The sequence below is a fragment of the Brienomyrus brachyistius genome, chromosome 19 (assembly GCF_023856365.1).
Source record: "Brienomyrus brachyistius isolate T26 chromosome 19, BBRACH_0.4, whole genome shotgun sequence".
In the NCBI taxonomy this organism is placed as follows: domain Eukaryota; kingdom Metazoa; phylum Chordata; class Actinopteri; order Osteoglossiformes; family Mormyridae; genus Brienomyrus; species Brienomyrus brachyistius.
Genome location: NC_064551.1, coordinates 4,601,486 through 4,617,359, shown reverse-complemented (window position 1 = coordinate 4,617,359; position 15,874 = coordinate 4,601,486). Strand labels below are relative to the sequence as shown.

Below are 15,874 nucleotides of genomic sequence, written 5' to 3'. Positions count from 1 at the left end.
CCAACATTCCAGGGACCGCCTGACCTTGCTTTCTCAATTGTACATCATTTTGAATAAAAGTATCTGCTAAATAAGTAAAATTGTAAAAAAAATTTAAAAAAAAACACACTCCCTAACTTCCTCACCTTGCCTTCAGAACTACCCTAATTCTTCATTGTTTAGATTCAACAAGGTGCTTGAAACATTCCTCAGAGACTTTGGTCCATGTTGACATGACAGCATCACGCAGATGCTGCAGATTTATCAGCTGCACCTTCATCATGCGAATCTCCCATTTCATTACATCGCCTAGCTGATCTGCTAGATTGAGATCTGGTGACTGGAGGTCACCTGACTACAGTGATCTCATCATCATGCTCAGGAAACCAGTCTGAGATGATACGAGCTTTGTGACATGGCACTTATTCCCACTGGAAGTAACCATTAGAAACCAGATACACTGTGGTCAACAAGGGATGGACGTGGTCAGCAACAACCCTCAGGTGGGCTGTGACATTTAAACAATGCTCAGTTGGTGCTAAGCAGGCCCAATGTGAGGCAAAAAAATCTCCCCCACAGCATTAACATAACACCTCCAGCTTGAATTGTTGATGAAAGACAGGATGGATCCATGCTTTCATGGTATTTATGCCAAATTCTGACCCTACAATCTGAATGTCACGTTTTTCCAATCTTCCATTGCCCAATGTGGTGAGTCACTGCACACTGTAGCCTCAGTGTCCTGTTCTTAGCTGACAGGAGTGGCACCTGGTGGGGTCTTCTGCTGCTGTAGCCCATCTGCTTCAAGGTTTTACATGGTCTGCATTCAGAGATGCTCTTGTGCATTCCTTGGTTTAGCTACTGTTGCCTTTCTATCAGCTTGAAGCAGTCTGGTCGTTCTTCTCTGACCAAAGTATTTTCACCCAGATACCCACCTCTCACTGGATGTTTCTTCTTTTTCGGCCCAATCTATGTAAACCCTAGAGATACTCGTGTGTGGAAATCATCAAACGTGCGACGTTCACAGTCACTTACATCACTTTTCTTCACCATTCTGATGTTTGATGTGAACATTAACTGAAGCTCCTGACCTGTATCTGCACGATTTTATACATTGTGCTGCTGACACACGACTGGCTGATTAGATATTTGCTTCAACACAAAGTTGAACAGGTGTACCTAATAAAGTGGCCGGCAAGTGTATATTTACGTACAACTTTTGCGTTAACAAAAAGTATAAAAGTGAATCATATTACTTTTTGTCGCTGGCCAATATAACTGCTGACAATTTTTCCATTTATTGAGCACTCCATGTTATATGCATTACATAATCATGGTATTACGTTGTATTGCGGTATCGTATAGCACTCTGTATAGTTCGTATAAAACGCGGATGTTCCTGACGGCGCTGAGCAGGATGGAATCCCTTCAGCACGTCGTGTCAGTGTCATTTTGCCATCACGGTGTCCGGTTTGCAGTGATTCATTGTGCCTAGAGCCGGTGCTGTAAAAGACGGCGGGAAGCGGTGCTATGAATTATCGCTGATTATCACCGAGAGACCGCTGGGACCCGGGCCAGGAAGAGCGGCGGACGGCACGGCATCTGTCACCGCGTACGCTAAGCATCAGCAGGGCTTCCGTAACCAGGGCCTGCAGCCTCCTCTGCGGCACGGCTCTGCTGATGACCGATGAATCGGTTTCCGAGGATACAGCCACGTGATGTCCGAAGCACTTGCGGACCAAAGCTATTTATTAATTCGAATGGCCTCAGACAAATCTAAATGGTGGAACAGATCAGACGGCGGTACTACCGGCTAGCCGTGAGCCCCATTTCGCGTTATTCATGCTAAATCTATAAGCGCCGCGCATTTTCTTATCCAACCCTAAGTGTCCGTATTTTAATGCTTTTTTTATGCCCAAATGAAACAACCGCCAGGTGCTGCATATTATAGTCAGATGATTCTCTGTGTTTGCAGGTGTTTGTATTTTGTAGCTACAGTGTGTAATACTGCAGAGTGCACACATGGGATGGGAGGGGGGACTGCTGGCACTAAGGTTTAGGGCATGTTCACAACAGAGTGTCTCCAGCTGCGTGGTGGAGAGCCTACTGTTCTCAGCTGATGCCCCCCCCAGCTGATATTGTCTTCTTAGATCCATTAAATCTTGGATGATTCTGAACGGCCCCTTCTAGCACCCGGCAGCTTCCCGATCCACTCCTTTATCTAGGCGCAGTGATGTTAGCGACCTCTGTCCACCATTAAAGATGCATGGCGTTCAAATTTTTGACGTGCCAAAACGGGGTAGGGAGCGGGGTGGGGGGGGGGGGGGGGGGGTAATTGAGGGTGTTATAGTAATGAGCTTTAAAAAGCCGGCTGAAGCCGCACCAGGCCGAGAAGGTGAACTTCCTAGAATTGTGCCACGAAATCGCGTAACAAAGAGACCCCACACTGGCAAAACCGAAATACCCATAAGTAGCGGAATAGGGTGTTGCTTGAGTTCTGGACGTGCTTATATTTTTGAGATCTTAACTGCGAGGTGGGTAACGGGGTTAGGGGGCTGGCCAGGGCGGGGCCACGAAAAAATCCCCCCAACTGAAGGCTGACTGGCCCCCTGAGTGTTCCCTCCCCAGTCATTTACTGATTCACACTACATTCTTGGCCAATGAAAAGGTAAGTGATGGCCTCTTATGCCAGCCCCCCACCCCCACCCCCCCCCCAGGACCGCCCCTGGGTCAGCAAAAAAGAGAAATTTAGCTTCAGGTAATAGGAGACAGCATGGCCATAGGCAACGGGACAGATTTACTGGGGGTGGGAAGAAAGTTATATATACATCATTCTATAATTTCAGAGGGGGGTCATGATCGGCTCTTTTCAGACTACAATTTATACGCTTCTCCGAATCGGCGGCCTTCCTGACACATTTTTCCTGATCACCGCACGAAAAGAAGCTGATTTCACCATAGCGATTTCCCCCCGTCTTCCCAAGCCATGTCCAGAAAAACAAGACAGAGCGAAACCGCAGACTGACTCCCTCTGTGCAGGCAGGCCAGTCCCACACATGTCAAAAAAAATCATGAGTGGCAGTTTCAATCATGCAGATGCATTTTTTTTCGTCTGAATCAAATGTGCAAAGTCCTTCCCTGGCTCTCAGAGGTTTCCCAGACAACCGTGCGCATTTCCACGCATTCCCGTGCCCTCTCTGTGATGGACTGGCATCTTTTCCGGGGCGCATTAATGCCCCATCATTCCCGGACACGGCTCTGAATCACCCAAGAGGTTACTGCAGACAGACAAACAGCTGGATAGCGATTTACCGTGAAGGAATTGGTTTGCTATGCAGATGGCTTCGCCTCGCAGCGTCAATACGGAGAAGTCAATAGATATGGAAGAATTTGCAGGATTGAGATGGCCCTGTATTTGGAACCTACTGGAAGCAGTCTGAAAATACCCTTTTTCAGAGCACGCAACCTATGCATAATTTAGCTTAGTTTCCACGGTAAATCCCAATGTCCGTGTGTCTCAGTTAAATTGCATAGTGAACCACAGCGAATCAGATGCCCCGGCTGTTGATTAGGATAAATCATTGGTGACGACTGGACAGCTCATTGTAGAAAATAATCGAGTTGGACAGAAACAGGATAACAGGGAAGCTGGTGGCTCCATGGAAGCACCTTTACCTTACACCCCCGGCTCTCTGGCTTAGCTTGCAGCCCCGGCTCCTTGGGTGTGGTATTCACATACACCCCCGTGTTTGGGCAGCTTTGTTGCTGCAGTCTTAGGAATATTGTCTGCGATTTGGTCTTAAATGGACCAGCATCCCATCGGTCGTGTCCTATGCCTTGGTCCATTTCTTTTGTACTGGGAAAATGGGAAAAACAACAAGTGTAGATGGAAAATCATTGAATACATCATGGTGTGTAGGTTGTAAATTTAAAATATATTTACAGTGTATATTATAGATGTCACGCCCGGCTCGTCCGATCCTCGTGTGTGCCACGCCCTCTGATTATCCACGTGTGCTTCCCTGATCTTGCCCGATTATTTTCGCCCAGTCCTGTCTATTTCAATCCATGTCTTGCCTTGGTTTTTGTCCGCCATTGATGTTAGTGTGTCTTCGTGCTGTTGTTCCGTCCTGTCTTGCCCGTACCTTTGTTAAATCCCCAGTTTCCCCCGACTTGCGCCCCCTTGCCTGCTTCCTGCCCGCTTGCCTGCCCGTGCGCTCACCCGTTTACCAGCGCAAATCTAACAATAGACACACACAGTATATATTACTGTGTGTATGTGTATTATTTTTTATCTTTGGAGTGGATCACATTGAAGGAAGCCATTGAATTTGCTGGGTTTTCTTGAGAGCATTGATCAGATGAGTTAAATCCTTGTTTACTGCGATATTAATACTTCAGATCTTCCCAAGTCCTGATGGGATCTATCTTAGGAGCCATGCCGTCATCTCTGACTTAACAGCCAGCTAGTCTGCTGTAAATCGCTTTGAAGACAATGTTAGAAGTCTAATGGTGTGTGTATTTCAAGGGATTCATTGCCACTTTTGAGATTAATCCACGAAAGGGTGCTGTGTGTTTTTCCCCCCCAGAAAAGTCATTAACGGAATTCCGGCAGATAAGACCCTCTGCCTCCCTTAAGACCCGGCAGCCGCACTGAGCCGTCCCTGCTTTTCGATCTGTTTGTTGGCACGCTGACGTTCTTGGTCTGCAGGGCTGATTTTACTGTGAATAGTACAGTATCATCCCTGCAACACTGGGAACACCCTGCATTTCGTGAGACACACTTTTTATTTTAGCCAAACGGAAATGTTTTCTTTAAAAATAAGCAACCACTTATTATTGTGAGAATCATCATTTATAATTGACCACTGGATCATTCAGTACTTTATTTTAGAGTTATTTAACAGCTTACTAACTAGCAAGTTACATATAAATCATGCTGCAGGTATCGTTGTACGAAAATGTCACATAACCTCTGTAATGAAAAAACAAAAACACAGTGAAAATACAAAAAATCGTAACATCTGTAGACAAAATAATTAGCTTCCTGTTGCACGGTGGCTTAGATGGCAACAAATGAGAATCACATCTTCAGCTTGGGATGCACTTCCACCTTCTCTCTGCATGTGTGTGCGCGTTCATGTATATGTGTGTGTGCGAGCGTGTGTGTGTGTGTGTGTGTGTGTGCATGCACAGTTGGCAGGTCCTCCCTGTGTTTCTATGGGTATTCCAGTTCAAACCCAGAGTCCTCACAAACTGAAGTGTGTATGCTCTAGGTGCATCACTGCATGCACTGCAATGGACGGCCATCTCAGCCAGGAGGGAGTCCCTCGACTCGGGCCGCCCACAGCAGGCTTCAGGATCGCCGTGACCCTGAATTGGCCCGGCCTGCGTGGAAGATGGATGGGTCCTCCCATCTGCCGTTTTTCCCTGACATTCCGGGCGTCTGGCCTGCTTGCTCCCCGCACTAGCCTAGCTACTGCCCTCCAAAGCGTAGCTCTGTTGGCACAGCTTGGACAGGAAAGCACAAGGCCAGACAGAGGGGTTGTCCAGAACTTCCGTTACAGCTCAGTCATATCCAGAAAATTATTTAACGAGTTTGGTCGAAATAAAAAAGGCGTAGAAGCATGTCTCGCAGTGAGTCTTTGATCTGCAGGTATTCTTGTTTTATAAAACTTTCACTTAGTCGCATTTATATCTTCAGTGGTTTGAGTTCTGTACAGCTCTTTCCATAAGGTGCCGGCATTCGGCTAAGAGCTACGTGCTATCGCACAGATCTGGCTGGTTTTCCTCTTCGATGGCATTCCTACGGGATGCACACGACGGACGCTTTGGTCACCTGTGAGGGACACAAATCCCATTTCATCAGGTTCTCCTTTGATTCAACCACCGCCGGCTGCCATCGCCGCCACACGCTCGTGAATTGATTTCACCGCTATTACGGCAATTTCATCATTTGAAACGCTCAGTTACCCCCCCATAATGCGTAATGGCCGCCCCCTGTCTCCCTCTTACTGTCCTTTCAGGCAGAGTGTGTTCACACTCTTGCAGTGTCGCGTTTTGTTTTCCAACCAGTACAGAATTATAAAAATCATGAAAAGCACTAGATCTTAGATTCATAACAGCTATATTTAAAAGGCCCGTTTCACTCTCACTGGCGGCCATGTTTTTGAAGATATCCAGTCAGCCTGTCGGAGTAAATCTCTCTCTGTATCGTACGTTAGACATTGTGATGTTTTGCTACTCTTATCAGAGTAGCTATCGTTGTTTATTTTTTGGTGGAATTCTATCGCTAATGGATTAGCTTCCAGTCGCGCATTTTCCTTTGTGCTCGCTGTGAAAGACTGACGATCGACCGTAGCCCACGTCACACGGCTCCTAAAGGCCTCTGGAGTTCAGCCGGAAACGGGTTATATTTGATTTGATTCGATTCGATTTCAACCAGGGCCGGCAAGGAAGGACCCGTCACGCGTCGGCATTGTCGCTTTAGGAGGACAAGCTGCTCCAGTCGGCCTCTAAACCCCCGTGTGAGAGGTTTCTCGGTGCTAATCAGCGAGAACTCCATTCTGCTCTCCTCTAATGAAACGCTTTCTGTTCTGAACTGGTAACGGTAGCGTCAGCATGCCGACACGTGAACCGCATGGCGCATGAACACCCGTAGCTTTGTTAAATTCTTATTATCACAGCATTCGTAGTAAAGACAATGCATTAGCTGGAGTTCCTTATAGTAAAGATAGTGGAAATTTTTATTGCCAGCCCGTCCGCTGTGAAATATAATCACTATGAGTGATTATACCCCACAGTGCTGCATTTGCACATTTTCTGAACAATATACCATAGTAACACACATTGACTAAACCGCAGGCTCCCAGACTTTTCAACCTACAGCCCACAAAATAACAGTACCACAGTCTCACTACCCGTTTTACCGTCTGGGGGCGGGGGGGGTTCACCCTTACTATGTTTCATTAGCCGATGGGGGCAGCGGTCCCCTTGTCTATACTGTTAAAATTTAATATTTTTTCGTATCTTTAAAAATTTTACAACTGTATCGCTAAAATCATCTCACGATCCGCCACTGCAGACTGGTGATTCCCCCATGTGTCGGAACTTCCACTTTGGGAACCCCTGTACTAGACACTGTATTTACACAGTGACTAGTCCAGGGTTCCCCAGTTCCTGTTCTGGAAGGCCCGAACTGTGGTGCAGCACTGGAATCAGGGAACCCAAGACTAGACGAATTACTCCATGCTGTGCAAGTCGTGCAGCTTAGAAATTACCTGCCAGGATGCAACCTACATGAACACCTACCAGACCCCAGGGAGCCCATAGCCATCTCAGTTTTATCACTAATTATAAAAACATGAATATTCTGTATGGAGTAGCGCACAACTTCCCGACGTAAACGGCCTGTCATGTTCCAGATTTTTATAAGAGTGCTGTCGAATTTGAGATGTACAGTACAGCAGCTGGACAGCGGCGTAACGCTCTAGCCGATGTGATCACTCATAGGTTTATTTAAATGACAGCCCGTGTGGAGTGAATTTATATCTCGTATGCACTGGTAGTCATTAATAAAGCAGACTCTCGCTGAGAGCTGGGTCACCAGTGGCACTGGTACGCTCCTACTTTGAGTTTATACTTTAATATTTGCACGTGGTAGCTCCGCATCAACAGCCCTGCAGAATATCATCGTTTTATCTATTAAACTATTCATTACAAAAATGAATTTTTGCACACCAAATTTTTATTTAGACTTGAAAAATGAATTAATTCGTAATAGTTTTTGACATGCGACTGCTAAGCAATGGCTTTGCGACTCCAAATGTACTGGAGGTGTAAATTTTACGAGGGCATGATCTATCATGGGGGTGCGCATGGATAGATCCACCCCTGCAAAAAAAATTACAAAAAACATCCCCTTTGAAAATACCCCCTCCCCCAACCACCACCCCCATAAATTGTTCTGTGTAACATCATTCACATAGAGATAAATATACGGTGTATGTCGGGGGGGTACTCAAATGGCGCGACAGGGTTTGTCATTGTATTTTATCATGGCGTGACCCCTCTGCTCGAAAATTGTATCATCGTCCGCCGAAATATTTTTGCAGTGTGACCACTGCATGTTGCATAGCATACATATATGCAACCATCAATATTCACCGATTTCATTCAAGGTCTCGCAGGGAGCACAGGGCAGGGACACCCTGCCCAGCACCGCAGCCCAGTGCAGGGCACTCCCATTCACAAACCGGCCAGTTCATGAGCATCCTTTTACATTAGCGCATGTTTTCAGTAGGAGCAGAAACTGGAGCAGTAGAGCAAACTTATATGGCACACAGGAGACCTTGGAAACCCCTCACACATAGAGCAATGGCCAGGATTCGAACCCTTGACCCTGAAGGAATTTACCCGTTGTGACACCGCACCACCCAGTAAGCTCAGCCGGCACATGTTTCCGTGCCTCCCATTACGCCTCCCCATGAGATCACGCTGCGGTCCTCCTGGCGTTCCCGTACAGAATTCCTTGCTCAGTACTCATCCGCCATTGGTTCTTTTGTGTGGGAGAAGGCACTCCTTAACACAGCAGACTCTCCTTTTGTTCCCAGTTTATGGGGTTGATTACTCACGTGGAAGATAATCGGCGGATAAGCCGCTCGCCTTGCGTGCAGCTGCTACGGGGAACCCCGCCTGTTTATACAGGGAAAATGTGCCCTCAGGTGGCGTCATTATTGAACGGGGGGGGGGGTGGAGGCAACCTGAGCTACGAGACGGCCTCAGGATTCTCAGGCTATTTCAATCAAGCAGGGAACCTGGAGTGCGATGCCCCCCCCGGGGGCCTTCCCGGCGAAGCGGGGATTTGAGAAGCACACACAGGATCCGGGTCGTTCCCAGAGGGTGTCCGTCATCGATCAGCCCGGCGATGATACGCACAGTAATGCACATCAGGACACTGCCGTTATGGGAGTGTGGTGACCGCACTGCCAGGGGCGTCAGAGGGGCATACACTGCATACCCTGACAGGTTCAGGGTCCAGAACTACATAGGGGACCCGCCCCCCACATTTGGTAAAATTTACCGAGGGGGAGCAGTGTGACATTTTGTCAGGTGACCAAAAATGACACTCTGAGCATGGTCTGTTTTGTTTTTTTGCCATCTTGGCGAAGTAGATGCGTTTTCACGACTATGTAGCTATAAAGTTACGCACATGCCCCCCCTCCCCCAGCATGGGAAATGTGACGGGGTGTCAAACGGCCGAGGCCTGCTTGCGACCCGGCGGGTGAGTGTGGCCCCCCACGCAGGAGCTTCCGCCCTGCTTCATAATCGCCTTTCGGAGATGTGTGTGTTTTTTTCCTCTCTCTCTTTTATATTTTGCTTTATTTTCTGAAACATCTCGACTGTCCTGGAAAATGCTGAGAGCTGCTCATTAAGCCGGATTCATTTCCTCTGTCGGCAAAGCGTGTAAACGCTGCTTCCGAGGCCCAGACCCGCGCCTCGGGTCGCACGGAAAGAGGCAGGCTCAGGCTTGGGGTGGGGGAGGCAATGGGGGGGGGGGGGCGGGGCGGTCTTCCCGTGTGCGGTATCCTTCATTTTGTAGCCGAATGGTTCCGTCAGGGACACAACTGGGAGGACGGCACTGCAGCAGCAGCTTACCTGTCATGTGATCCCGTCTCGCCGCTCCGCGGTCTGATCGACACGGCGGACCTGACCCCGGCAGATGCGCGGCCAGCGAGGCGTGACGCCGATCCCAGCGTCCTCATCCGCGCCGGGAGCTTCTGTCGGTCTGTGAAATTCGACACCCACCGAGATAAAGGCTGCGGCAGCGTTTAGAGAAGCGGTTTGGGTTTGTGGGAGATGTTCATGTGGCGACACCCAGGAATCTGCTGCTGTGCAATCAAGCTGCTGCTCGTTTTTGCTGAGATTTATCTAATAACCTTAAAGTGCAGCAGAAATGCTCGTTATCGGCCTGGTTTCACAATATTCACTCAGATCAATGTATCTTCAGATTTCATGCAGCACATTACATCCAGCTTCACATTTATTTCTTTATTTGTATTTTATAATTTGTATTTTATACTGACCAATAATCCCCAATTAAATCTCACCCACAAGGATTTGCGGTAATCCAAACCTATCCATCTTATAACCACCTCCTCTGGTCACGGTCACAGGGTGGGGGGGCGGCTTGGATCCTATCCCAGTCAGCACAGGACATACACACTGTGACACACACACACACACACTATAGAGAATGTTAAGGCACCATTTGGCCAAACCATGTGTCTTTGGACAGTGGGAACACCAATGAAGGCAACACACAGAGATCATGCAAACTTAGGAAGAGACCCACAGCGCCACCCCCGAACCAGATCCTACACCTTACAGGGCATTGAAGATCACTGCCGGACAGTCACACCCCCCTGAATTACAGAAGCCACACTGTGACGAGGGGGACATTCAGACTCGCATGGTGCAGTACCGAGACTCGACCCCACAAACCTGGAGGTGTGAGGTGAAAACACGGCAGGTCATGCCAGCTGGGGGGGCGCCAGGATGCAGGCTGGCCTGCGGCATTCCAGGCTGCTCCTTCCCCCGGAAAGAGACGTTGCAGGCCATCTGCGGCCTTACATGTCGAGCGGTGCTTTAAGCATTACCACGCAGGTGCAGAAGTAGGGGATGTTCGTCTGGGTTGCTCCGCCAGTCGGATTTGATGGTAATTACGCATGGGGAGGGCATGATCTTTCCCTCTCCCCTGCCTCTTTAAACGCCATCGCTCGCGGTATCCACACCGGCACGATGAGGGACCGGGCTCTGTGGAATTGGGCGGGCCACGCTTGGCAACTCTCATTTCCTCCCAGCCCTTAGGCTGCCAAAATGACTCTAGAGACCTCAGACTTTCTTCCCAATTAAGCAGCACTATGAACAGAAGGCCCGAGGCCTGTACCCCCCCCACACAACCTTGAAATGGTACCTTCCGAAGCGCCATATGACTTACATGGAGACCACCCATTGGCTACAGGGAAGCAGGCTGTTATTGATCCAGTTTGCTTTATCTGTGCATGACTCACATCTCAGTGAATCAAGAAGATTATATATATGAGTGTATAATGATACATTATGCCATTTTGTAATACAGGTGCGTAGGAATTCTTCCGTTTTCAAATATACCTTCTTTCGCTCCTAAGAGAGTCACAGGCTCCGGTGAAAGCAGAGTTGGGGTCAGAGTATAGGACCAGCCATTTACCCAGCATCCCTGGAGAAGGTTCCATGGAAAGGGCTTCGCTCAAGGGTCCAACAGCAATATCCCTCTGTCAGCCACAGGATTCAAACCACTGACCCTCTGTTAACAATCACAGTCGTACACCATCCCTGATATATGTATATATATGGGTGTGTGTGTGTGGCGTGGTATAGCGCTCTGCAGGTTATTGTGTGCATTTTTGCACTGTATAAGCATTTGAAATGTGTTTTACTAGCATAAGTGCCATAGTCTTCCTAGTGGCGCTGAGGCTAAACACCTTGTCTCTGCTCTTTTCTGCTTTTTCAGGTCAGTATATTGGAACGGCAGATTTTTGACTTCCTCGGGTACCAGTGGGCGCCGATCCTCACCAACTTCGTGCATATCATCGCTGTGATCCTGGGCTTGTTCGGCACGGTCCAGTTCAGGCCCCGATACGTCACCGGGGTAAGACCGGCCACTTTTCTACCTGAAACTCCGTCGTTCAGCCAGATCTGTACAAATCATGAAACAATCTTGCTGTGCGTGAATTTTTATTTATGTCACTAGTAAATTCTTCACATTTGTATTTACATGTTAAACAGACACTTTTGTCCAAAGTGACAGATAAGTGAGGCAAATAGCACATTGCAAACATTCATACTGTCAAGGAGTCAACTGGGCTTAAGTGCAGCTAGACTGAGTTTCCTTTGGCACAAAAAAAATCGAAGGCACCACTCTGGGGGAGGGGGGTGATTAATGTGTATAAAACTTTGGGCATTTACAAACTACTGCCAACTATAGCCTTGTAAATGCCTGGATGCCGAACACAAGAAGCTACTAGATATCTGAAACATAATTAATCTGTATTCTTAAGTCAGAGCCGCACACATTTTGAGCGGAATTTATGCTCTTCTCCCCAAATTTTAGGGATTAGCTTTGTTTCCTTGGAGCTTTTCTGAAGGCGACAATGACAAATCCGTCATTTGCTTATTAATGTCCTGCAATATGGAACTAGCAGTCGTGCCATTTTTCTTCCAGAGGTGGTTCCTTCTCTGGTGCTCTTAGCCAAAGGAACTTACTGTTTTACTGCCTGGGATTATAAATTTTGCTCTCCAAAGACATGGCAGTGCATTCAGACAAATCGCTGTCTGTAAGTTGTCCATAGTGTGTTGTGAGTGTGGCTGCCCTGTAATGGAGCGCCATCCGGTCCACGGGCTCCCCCTCTGCTTCCTGGAATATAATTCCGGCTCAACATGACCCTGTACTGAACAAGGACATATGGACAATTTGAACTGCATAATCAGGAACCCTTCTAGAACCTTCCAAAACCAGCAGCGCTGAGCTTACAAGCTCACCCATGGCTTCAAACGGTGCTTTCAGCCTAGCACTACCCAAAATGCCATGCAAACAGCAGGGGCGTATACAGGGGTAGAACTAAAAACCGATTGGCCCTCAGAGTGCCCCTCCCCGGTCACTCACCGATTTGAAGCATATCATTGGTTAATGAGAGGGCTGGCCCCTCTGTATGAATTATGGCCCCTCTTTTGCCCTCCCACTATAAAAAAAATCCTAGGATCACCATTGGAGAACAAGGAAAAAAGATATGCAAGCAACATGTACGCACACATAATGTCAATGGGAGATAAAGCATACCCTGAGAGACCCCCCCCCAAGTAACAGGAGACAAGCGGCCCAATGTGCAACGCCTCCCTTTGTTTGAATCTGTTTTGGAAATGCTGTCAGAGCAGATGAATCCTCGGCCTAATTTAAGGTGGCGCCTCTCCAGCGGATGGCGGCGAGCCAAAGGCAGCTCCGCTATACGTGCACGTCTGCGGAAGCGAGGGCTCTGACAGCGCATCACAGTCAGGGGGGGGCCAAACCACCCTGGTAACGCAGCCGCTTCTTTAACCCAAAGAGCCAGTTTGCATGCACGCGTTTTTCTTTTTGGGAAAGCATTCTTGCACATCCATGCTTCACCCCCCCGCCTGGACATGAGAGCCATCCGGATTGGGTTCCCCGGACTGGATTACCTATCTAATTGAAGTCAGTGGTTCAGCAAACCCTCCCCCCGGGTATGTGGAAAGTTCCCTATTATACCGCCTGGTCTATCAGCGGGAGGGGGGCTGGCAGTCGTGCAGGTAGGTCGGGGGCTGGATTTTTACAAACCACCATCCTGTGCTCTGGGCATTTAACGGATTCCTGAAAGATGGTGATTGTGACAAGAGCACCACCGTTCATTTTAGAATGAACAGGAGGAGGAGAGGACTGCGAGCTACACACACACATTCACACACAGTCACAGACAGACAGACACACACACATTGTAATTATATCTTTGTGAGGACTCTTCATTCATTTCTATGGGAAAAACCTTATTTTCCTTATTTCTATGGGAAAAACATTATTTGGTCCCCACAATGTAATATAAGCATAATCCAGACACACACACACACAGACACACAGACACACGCACACACACACACACAGACACATAGACAGACACACAGACACACACACGGCCTTATCTCCTCACAGGTTTTTTTTTCATTTCATTCTGCACCCTGTCTTCCTCTAAAATTGTCTTCCGCCATACAAATGAACAGGAAATAAAGCCTGATCCTGCCAGTATCCAGACTTTCCTTACATTAATATATTTTTAAACAGCATTATGTGACTGTATCATTCCTTTTAACAGCAAAATCACTGTTTACTATTCAGATATTTATGGGACTTGCCAATGAGGATTAATGGCTGGACAAGGTCCCTTCCCATGTTCTCACACTTAATATAAATCGATTATACTTCAGGTTCTGTTCACAGGTTGAATTAAACAGACCCTGTTTGATTTATGGTTATAAATGGCTACTGTATACTTGCTTAAGAGATTTGTTACGAAACAATTAATTAGTCCACAATTTACATCTGTAGAGAATTTTTCGTTTTTAAGTTGGTTCATGTTGTAAATCCAGGCCCTGGGTTTGACGTAAAGGGGAGTTGCTGTTTCCAAATTTTTGCCAGAACGCAGATCTCTGAAGCTGAAGTGTTAGATAAAGACTGTCAATTAATCACAGGAAAACCCCACAGCAGCTCTGAATGCCCAAGTGTTATGTGAACCAAGCTTCCGTAGGTTATAGCCCTGTTACACTGCATACGTGACAATGCAGAGATGACTAATGCAAGTTCTTCAGTTCATTTGCATATACATTGGATTTATTTAAGAATTATGTAACATGAAATGATCTTCAGGACAATAAGACATGGAGAATGTGGCATGGTCTTACTCGTCTGGCAGTTCCTTACAAATAAGCAGAGAAGCAAACATCTGATCCATCAAGATTCTGATATGATTGTGTTCCCAGCTCTAGCTACTGATCTTGTAGAGCCAAAAGGTGAGATTCAGGAGATTTGGGACTATTGAGGTCAACTAAAGCCAAACTCACACAGTCATCCCTCTGCATCTCGAAGAACAAAACTCTTTGTTCATTTTCCTACATTTTTAAGCCATAAAAATACTACCTCAAGGGCACTGTGTTGGTTCCCGAGACGCTTCTTTGGTTACTCAGTACAGAGCATGTGCAAACTGGCATGAACCCCACCCTTCACTCTCATGGGACACACTTACACAAAAATGTTCTGAGGACAGAGCGAAAAATGATTTGTTCAGAGAGATAACCAATCAGATTGGAGAGGAGGTGGGTCCAGGCAACTAGAGAAGGTGGGACCGAGGCATCTGATTGGTGGGTCCTGCTTCTTGTAGTTGCCTGGACCCACCTTCTCTATAATCTGATTGGTTATCTGAGGTCTGGGAGAAGCAGAAAGATCAGTGTTCAGGCAGAACAGTGCTAATGGCGCAATCGGAATCGCTAGGAGAAGTAGCTTAAACAGAAAGCAGACCTCCCTTCATTTTCATCTGCGTATGAATAAAAATCGAAATGAGCACTTCCTGCATTTGTATTAAATGGATCAGTGACCACACATCGGAAACATACTTGGATTTTAACACTTTATATTTTTAACCTGAAATTATTTAATTAACCTATTAAACTGAACAGAACATAATGGACGAGAATCCTACGGTTTGAAGAACTGTAATTGAATAATGCATCTCAGGCTTCCACACAACAAAGCACATGAAAAAGACAATTAGCACTACACTAACAGATCCTGCTAATTGATAACAAGTTTGCTCATTAATGCTGTAGCTTTTGTGGAGCCCTGAAGTCACACTTCAAGCTGCGATTGTTGTTGTTTTCAGTCTGGGGACTGAAGATTGTGTCTCCATGCCCATGTCACCTTCTCTCTGCTTGGTCCACAGTACGCCGTCTGGCTGGTGATCTGGGTGACCTGGAACGTCTTCATCATCTGCTTCTACCTGGAGGTGGGGGACCTTTCCAAGGTAAGACGCCGGGAGATACGGCCAGCGTGCCACCTGGGGCTCCGATCCTCTTTCTCCAGCGCAGTGTCTCCTGTCGTTTACCCCCAAGGCCGGCCTTGTAGACATCGCCAACTCTACGAGCAAACTCTAAGCACAGTCAGATCCTCCGAATGATTTATGATCCTTCCCTATGTCTCCCCATTTACAAATATAATAAATTATAATACAAGCACAATTTACGTAGGGCTTGGAAGTAATACGGGGGTCCCAAGCTGGTATATCGTGATCAAGATATA

The 15,874-nt window shown here is 47.2% G+C and overlaps 1 protein-coding gene across 1 annotated transcript in view; it reads left to right on the top strand.

Moving 5' to 3' along the window:
* The window catches only part of nkain2 (sodium/potassium transporting ATPase interacting 2), a 120,997-nt gene that overhangs the window by 41,518 nt on the left and 63,605 nt on the right, over nt 1–15,874 (top strand). The window contains exons 2-3 of the mRNA XM_048986115.1: nt 11,531–11,668; nt 15,519–15,599. Of these exons, the coding sequence (XP_048842072.1) occupies nt 11,531–11,668; nt 15,519–15,599 (219 nt within the window). The remainder of the gene's footprint in view (nt 1–11,530; nt 11,669–15,518; nt 15,600–15,874) is intronic.